Source organism: Primulina huaijiensis, chromosome 8 (assembly GCF_012295235.1).
Source record: "Primulina huaijiensis isolate GDHJ02 chromosome 8, ASM1229523v2, whole genome shotgun sequence".
NCBI lineage: Eukaryota > Viridiplantae > Streptophyta > Magnoliopsida > Lamiales > Gesneriaceae > Primulina > Primulina huaijiensis.
In genome coordinates this window covers 1,128,042-1,137,021 of record NC_133313.1, presented here as the reverse complement: position 1 = coordinate 1,137,021, position 8,980 = coordinate 1,128,042, and the positions used below count along the sequence as shown (strand labels likewise).

The following is an 8,980-nucleotide window of genomic DNA, read 5'->3' as shown; positions in this document are numbered from 1 at the left end:
ATTATTGAAAATAACTATTCTTTTAATAAAAAAAACTAAATCTTTCTTCAAAACAGGAATATAAAATTGTCTTAATATTTATTATTTATATTAGTCATTATTCGCAATCGCCATGTGTTTTGACCAAATAAGTATTCTCGACATAATTATTTAAAATTTTAAGAATATTATTATTATTATATCATAAACAGTCCCACACACCGACAAAAGAGGATTGGGTGGTGGTTGCTATGTGAGGTGGCAGACGAAAAATATATTATATTTAGTGAAAAATTTATATTTTTTTGCTTAAATACATGATGTGTCCTTACTTGCATAATAATTATATTACATTTATATAGTCGATAATTATATTACATTTATATTTTCTATATTAACCTTGTTTAATTACTGATAATATCAAATTTTTATGCTTCCAACTAATTAAATATTTATGCAGCTAAAGTTATATTTTTAATTATTAGAATTAAAAATATAATGAATTTTATTTTTTTAAAAAGATATTATTAATTTTAAATGCACCAAATTAATACATATACATATACATATTTATTGAATGATAATTACATTATACACATATAATGTAAGTGGTCTGGTCTCCAACTTGTATATTATTGTTGATGTGTCAACCATCTGTAATGTAAAATAAAGTCTGTCAAACTTATCCTTTCTTTTTTCTAGCTGTCTTGATTCAAGGGCATATCTTTGGTATATTCTATTATTTTTTAATTTTATAATTTCTGTGGGAAGTTTTCCTAGATGGATTAATATTTAAAATTTAAATTTCTTGTCTCACCCTTTTAAAAAAATTAATTCGGACATCATTAGGTAGTTTTCTTGAAGTTTAATGGATAAACATCCTGATTAATTCAGTAGCCTATCAGTCATGTTAATCAGATAAAATCATCTGGTCAAACTATGTTCGACATACTCGATTCAGTTTCAGTAAATTTTTTAATAAAAAACCAAGTAAATTGAAATAGCAAAAACTTGTGTCAGACGGTCTCACAGGTCGTATTTGTGAGACGGATATTTTATTTGGGTCATCCATGAAAAAGTATTACTTTTTATGCTACGATTATTATTTTTTATTGTGAATATGGGTAGGGTTGACCCGTCTCACATATTAAGATCCGTGAGACGGTTTCACATGAGACCCACTCAATTGAAATTAACAAGTTTTTTCCTAAATGCATTTTAATATTTCTAAATTTCAGTTAATTCGATTAGCTTATACCCTGAATGAAAATAATGGAGGGTTGGTTAATTTTAATTTTAACTTCACAAAAACTTATGTGAGACGATCCCACTGATCAATTTTGTGAAACATATATTCTATATGGGTTATTCACAAAAAAATATTACTTTTTATGTCAAATATATTATTTTTTATTATAAATATGCACATGATTGATTCGTCTCATAAATAAAAATATGTGAAATCGTATTATGAAATACATCATTTTTTTTAACTTTAACTCCCATTATTGTGAAAACAATTGTCTTTCTTTATCTCTATAATTGACTTGTCATTTTCTTCGACGGTTAAGATCAGAAACTTGGCTTCGTCGGTTTCATTGATTTGATTTGGGATCCCTATTTTCTGCAATTAAGGCACATTTATGAATTCAGAGCCAAACACGTACTACAATTAAATCCAAACCGTGTCCAAAACGCATCGGGTCCCACATAGGGGAAATTAATTTTAAAAAAAATTGTAAAACGTTACAAAAAATATTTAATACAAATAATATTATTTATTTCTTTATTGTTTTTAATATATAATTTTTGTTTTAAAGATGTTGATGTCTTAATTAAATTAAATTAAACTAAATTAAATTAATTATAATTTACTCTATTTGCACCTTTCAAATAGTGAAGTATGCATTTTTTACAAAAGAGAAATTGACCTTCAGTCTCCAGCCGTCGATTTTTTTTGTGTGTAGTCCATGTGTATTTTTTTAATACCATATTTTCACATGAAGTATACCACATTTTGTATGACATAATACCACAATTTTATAAATAAAAAATAAACATAAAAAAATATTTTGATCGGAGATTTTCCAATCAATTCCCTTCTAACAAAAGCAATGCTTGAAATTCAACTCTCTCAGTTCTTGAATGCACCATTGTAAAATTTTCACAACATGCTACTGCAATAATGGCTTCTTATCTTCTCTCTAACCAGCAGGATCGAAGAGGAGGAAATCTGTAACTGTTGCTGCTTTGATCCATATTACTTCGATTTGATCCAGCTTCATACTCCCCAGATGTCGAAACAGACGTACACCGTGTGTTTCTGCTTCCGGCGGAGGTTCCACCTGGCGGCGTCTGAGGCGCCGGCGGACATTAAGGAGATTTTCAATGAGTACTCGGAGAACGGTGTGATGGGTCTGGAGCAGCTGCGGCGGTTCCTGGTGGAGGTGCAGAGGGAGGAGAATGCTACGCTGGAGGATGCTCAGGCGATAATGGACAGCCTCAAGGAGCTCAAGCACATCAACATATTTCATCGCCGGGGGCTGAATCTTGAGGGGTTCTTTAAGTACTTGATCGGGGATGTGAATCCGCCGCTTGATCCCAAGCTCGGGGTAATTTCTTGATCAGTTTGACTGGTGCAGCATTGGATCGTGACTGTGATTTGGGTCTGATTTGAGGTTTTTGTCGTTGATTTTTCTGTTGATTAGATTTTTTTTAGCTGCGATTAAGTGACTCGAGGAGACTTGGACTCTTTGCTTGCAAATAGATATAAGACCGTGCCAGCTTAGTGTGTGATGCATGGTTTTGATGCTTGGAAGTTTAATAAAATGTGAGCAAACAAAGATCACGAAAAACAATGATCAGTGATATGAACCTGGAAAAATCCAAATCCTAGAATTTTGTCCATATTTTACGGAGTTTAGTTCTTTGTTGATTAGGTTGGTTTAGACCAGCTAGTGTTTCTGAGACTTTTCTTCCTGTCATTGAAGGGTCATTCTGAGGGACGATCCCGGGAATTTCGCGTAAGCAGGGGTGGGGGAGGGGCGGATGCAATTGATTCAGGAGGCGAATCTTGATTGTTAATGAACTTACATTTGAAAATTTTCTCCACAATTTGACTCCGTCTGGATTATTCTAATAGTACTATTATAAAAAAGTTGAGTATAGTTTTATTTGAATGATGATGTTCACCGACCTCTTTATCGAGATGGAAGCTCTCTCTACAAACATTATTGTGGAGCAACGTTCGGATAGAATCAAGTATTTTGGCAAAATTTAACATGAAAAAACAAAGTTTACGACAAGTTGGTGGGTCGAATGTATTGTGGGACTCAGTTAATATACCATTTTGACAAAATGCTATAGCTAAATTGTATTTGCCAGTTTCAGCAATAGGAAGGAAATCGTTTTGAGACCACACGAATAACCACATTTAGCAAAACTACAACATAAGGAGTCAGATAGCACTGTCATTCCTAGCTTCCTCTGTTCATTAATATTGCTCGAGACCTGTTTTTTCGATGTTTCTGCTCAAATTTTAGCTGCTAGTAGCTTGCATCTCTTATTTATTTATTTTTTTTATTTTAAATCGTTCAACCAGTCATTTTCTCGCATTAACCTCGTAACTTATGATTCTACCTTTACAGGTCCACCATGATATGGATGCTCCGATCTCGCATTATTTCATATACACTGGCCACAATTCTTATTTAACAGGGAATCAGCTAAGTAGTGATTGTAGTGATGTTCCTATCATAAGCGCACTGAATAAAGGTGTACGTGTTGTTGAATTAGATATATGGCCGAATTCCACGAAAGACAATGTTGACGTTCTGCATGGGAGGTATGTTTTTCAAAGTTTTCAAATCAACTCTTTTTACTGACTTGAACTGTACTCATTTTTAGTATAATTCCCTATGATTTTCTAACTCTTAACATTTTCTGTAACATATGATGATAGAACATGCTGGTACTGGAATTCATGATAACATACATGATTAAGAAGAGAAGTGTATCATTTATGCCAGCATGAATCATATGAGATTTTTTTTATATATAAAATGAAAAATAAATCTAAGTTTTATGATGATTTCCTTTACATATGGATTGCACACCTCTACTCGCATGTAACATAGGCTACGGCCAAGCCAGTCAGTCCCAAGGAAGGTAGGTAAATATAAACTGGTAATGCATATACATAATTGAAAAGATGCATAAAAATGGAGTAATTGAATGGTACTATATTCTGTTGACAGCTTATATTTCCTGAAACAAACATAATAAATTTATTATTAAAATGGATTTATAAGAATATTGATTCAAATTCTTCAAATGACTATCTTATTTTCGTGTTTCACTGTCATCCAAATATATGACAGCAAGCACATATATGTCTAGAAAGAAAGTCTGTGGATGTCCTGCATGCTGAAAGTCAGTACTGTTTGTTTGTTTGGTAATCTGAACGTATCATTATTTCTGTTTATTCTCTTCTTAGTGTTTTTCTTTCTTTCTTTGCTTACTTGTAGGACTCTGACCACTCCTGTTGAACTTATAAAATGTTTGAGATCAATCAAAGAACATGCTTTTGTTGCTTCTGAATATCCTGTTGTGATAACTCTTGAAGATCATCTTACTCCGGATCTCCAGGCTAAAGTGGCGGAGGTATGCCTATGGAGTTTAGAAATGTGGTTAGACACTTCCATTTCTTCATATTGATTATCTCATGACTGAATCCAGATGATAACTGAAACATTTGGAGACATGCTGTTTTCTCCTGGTTCTGAATGCTTGAAAGAGTTTCCCACCCCAGAATCTCTGAAGAGAAGGGTAATTATATCAACCAAGCCACCCAAAGAATACTTACAGGCCAAGGATGTTAAAGTAAAGGAGAGTGCATCACAGAAGGAAAAGGATTCAACTAAAGAAGAAGCTTGGGGAAATGAAGTCAACAGTTTTAAAGCCAATCTTGATGATGACGAGGTGTATTTTTTTAGCTATTCTCCCTTAGCACCGACTCATTTACCTAATAATCTAAAGTTCCTAGTTTTTCTTAATTTCTACTCTAGGAGGATGATTTAAACGGAAACAATGATGAAAGCGATGAAGAGGACCCTAAGTCGCAGCAAAATGCAGCACCAGAATATAGGCGTTTGATTGCTATTCAAGCTGGAAAGGGGAAAGGAGGAATGAATGAATGGCTTAGGGTGGATCCTGATAAAGTCAGGCGTCTCAGCCTGAGTGAACAAGAGCTGGAAAAAGCTGTTATAACTTATGGACAGGATATTGTGAGGTAGTTTATAACATGCTAATGCATTATTTTTCCATTTTTCCTGTTTGATGAATGAACATAACACTGTATACTCTACAGTTTGGTTTTGAATTTTGGTTGTTGCTTTTTCTAAGAATTCAAAATTATATGTTGGCCAACCGATAGGATGTATGGTGGAGTAAGGTTATGGAATACACTTCTTAGGTTCACACAGAAGAGCAACTGAAATAATGACGCATACGCGAGGATTGAGACTAGCATACAATAGATTCATGCAAAAAAAAAGTCACTTTGGATGGTTATCACTCTATTAATATCTAAGAAAAATGTTAGTAAAGGGCTGCAATATCTTGCAAATTTGAGAAAGATGGAATGATTTCGCTGTTTCAATTACCCCACTACAGCTATTTTATGCCCTCGAATTGTTGCAAGGTGTTCGTTCTGTTTTATGGTTGTTAATGTTTTCGTCTGTGAATTTCTCGTAGTTCTTAGGACTCTGCATTTTCTAATCCTTAACATTCTCATACTTTTTTACTTCAGATTTACAGGAAGAAACTTGTTGAGAGTATATCCAAAGGGAATACGCTTTGACTCATCCAATTACAATCCCCTTGTTGGATGGATGCATGGAGCTCAAATGGTTGCATTCAACATGCAGGTTAGTGCATCTGAGGAAGATAAGCATATAGAATTTGTAAATCTAACTGTTTTTTTACCGCAAACACGGAATCATCTCACTAAATTATTTCCTGTATAAGCACATTAAAACTACTTTTGAAGAGGTCCTCCGGCAAAACGAGGAAGCTTTTAGTCGAGGGAGTGTTTCTAGCATTATCAATAAGCTGTTATAGTTACGGCTGTTGTTAACTGTGGCTTCGGTCACCGACTCCCCTATCAGTAGGTCACCAAATTTCCTGGGAAGAAAAAGAATAATTGCAATGCCAGTAAAAGAATTATGCATGCACTTATATTAAATCTATATAGTCGGTAGTTTTTTTTTTTACTTTTTTATATGAATTTGAAGATTAAATCTATTATATTAGGGGGAATTCTGAAGAAGAAAGATCTTATTTTATTTTCCTTTAGCATCCCTGATTTAGATAGTCTTCCCAATCACAAAAAAAAAAATGATTATTAGATTTTTCTTTGTAAATTTACAAAACATTAAGGGAGTTTACAAAGGAAAATGTAATAATAATTTTTTTAGAAGTTGCAAACACTTCCTTAATGGTGCAAATGGAAAAGAAAATATATACACATTCAACACTAATTTCACCTCATTTTTACTCTGGCTAAATAAATGTCAAGACCAAAAGCTATTTAACTTCAGTTGAATGTTTATGTGTCACGTCTCAAACCCAAAGCATCACATTAGTGATTTCTGGTTCGTAGTCAAAATTTTGGTTCTAACATAGCATTTTAGGCTTCATAGCCTGGTGTATTAGAATAGTGCGGGGCAAATAAGCCAGTTTTATGATCTTGCAACAGGGTTACGGAAGATCACTTTGGTTGATGCATGGCATGTTCAGGGCCAACGGTGGCTGTGGATATGTTAAAAAACCCGAGTTTTTGTTAAAGGCCGGTACGAACGGAGAAGTCTTCAATCCTAAAGCAACATTACCTATAAAAGTTACTTTGAGGGTAAGTTGAAACATTTGATGTTTTCATGTTCTTTTATGTTCTCAACCTTGGGATTTCCCTATATCTGCTGAATCTGTGTAATTTTTTTTTCTTATGTATGTGCTTTCTGCTGAACAGGTGACAGTCTTTATGGGTGAGGGATGGTATTACGACTTCCATCATACACATTTTGATACTTATTCTCCTCCGGATTTTTATGCAAGGGTAAGTTGCTACTACGAACTTACTTTGATTTGCCGCCTACTTGTTGATTATATGTTCGGTTTTGGCTCTCAAACTTTTTTGGCTCTCAAACTTTTGTTATTATCCTCAATTGTCGTCAATGTGGCTGTTCTGTCGTTTACCACTTAACTTGAATATCACATTGTACCACCTTTGTGGATTTTTCTCTGTGTCTTGTTTAGTTAGATTTGAGCAATTAAAGATTTAGCATTTAAAGTTGATATTATTTCCGAAGTTTTACTTCATTAGCCAGCATGATTAAGTCCAAAGCTTGCAAAAGAAGGTACATTTTTGCCAAGGGGCTGAATAGTTGTGAATGGAGTTCTAGCTTAGGAAATTCAGTTTGATAAATCATCATAGGTAACTAAGTTGCTAGTATTTATCTAAAACTCAGGTGGGAATCGCTGGAGTGCCCGGTGATGTTGTTATGAAGAAAACAAGGACTCTTGAAGACAATTGGATTCCAACTTGGGATGAAGTGTTCGAGTTCCCATTAACAGTACCTGAACTAGCTCTACTTCGGATCGAAGTCCACGAGGATGACATGTCTGGAAAGGATGACTTTGGAGGCCAAACATGTTTACCGGTGTCGGAGCTCAGGAAAGGAATCCGAGCAGTTCCACTACACTCACAAAAGGGGGATAAGTATAAATCTGTCAAGCTTCTCATGCGATTTGAGTTTATTTGATCCGGAACTTATTTTTTCTAAACTTGATCTTGCCTGTGTTTGAGATAAACCCGATCGATGATGTAGATAAATGCAACTTTATTTCGTTGTTTTGTTTTGAGCTGTGTGATGAATGGCATACTAGGATATATGAACTGTGTCTTAGATGTCAATGGTTTGTGGCGGTCTTTCTTTTACTATTGTTTTTCATCTTGTGCCGAAATTTGATCACGCCTCCGACAGGCCAATTGTTCACTTGTTTGATCAAAAGACATTCAATCAATATCGATGAGATCGCAGCATCAATGGATAAATACAATTCCTCAACTGACTCATGTCTCTTCTGTACTGTCTTATTAAACTTTAGACTGTTATATTAACAATTTTCGATGTCATGTTCTGTCTATTTATTTAATATCAAATTCACCATTATTTTATCTAGCATTCGTTGTTCAAGAAAAAAAAAATCTATGATTGTAAATTTATCGACACACAAATCTATCTGAGTCTTATCTAAATCTTATCCAAATTCAAATGATCATCATCTCTGATGTAACTAAAACTTATTAGAATATATCAAATGCCAAGGGGTATAAGTTTTTAATCAACAATGCCGGTTGTTACATGGCAACCCCTCCCATGTAGTAGGCAATAATGTTATTATGAATTATGATTGTAAAATAATTATTATAACTACAATAACTAATAGTAGTAAATAATTATTATATTATTACAAAAAATTAACAATAACAATACGAACAATAATTAATAAATATTTTTTAATTACGATATCGTTCACACAAACAGTGTATATTTAAAGCTTATATTAAGTACCATAATTAAAATAATTTAACTTTGTTTAGAAGAATCGATAAAGATTTCAATTATCAATTAATAAATAAAACAAGTTCGAGTGCACTAAGATGATAAAATTAAGTGAGAGAATGAATCTCGAGATACAGTTTCACTTGGTCTCCACTATGTTAAATTATTATTGATAACTATACAACTAAACTACCTCGTTTATTAACCAAGAACACTAAAGCTATCTATTTTCTTTCCCAAGTGGTAAATAGAAGTGTATCGTTTATTTATTTATTTTTTAATATTCATATTCAAAATCTAGTACTAAACAATATATTCAATCCATACTATGTGGTTGTGAGTCTTCCTCTGTTCTTTGTACCAAATGGCCTTCTCGT

At 33.4% G+C, this 8,980-nt stretch overlaps 1 protein-coding gene across 1 annotated transcript; it reads left to right on the top strand.

Annotated features, from left to right (window-relative positions):
- The first annotated feature begins 2,085 nt into the window (after positions 1 to 2,085).
- On the top strand, positions 2,086 to 7,975 carry LOC140982799 (phosphoinositide phospholipase C 2-like). Its single transcript, XM_073449512.1, has 9 exons — positions 2,086 to 2,591; positions 3,627 to 3,823; positions 4,506 to 4,641; positions 4,717 to 4,959; positions 5,046 to 5,269; positions 5,789 to 5,906; positions 6,737 to 6,889; positions 7,007 to 7,093; positions 7,506 to 7,975. The coding sequence occupies exons 1-9, from the start codon at positions 2,274 to 2,276 to the stop codon at positions 7,797 to 7,799; spliced, it is 1,770 nt and encodes a 589-aa protein (XP_073305613.1). The 5' UTR covers positions 2,086 to 2,273; the 3' UTR covers positions 7,800 to 7,975.
- Positions 7,976 to 8,980: the final 1,005 nt, after the last annotated feature.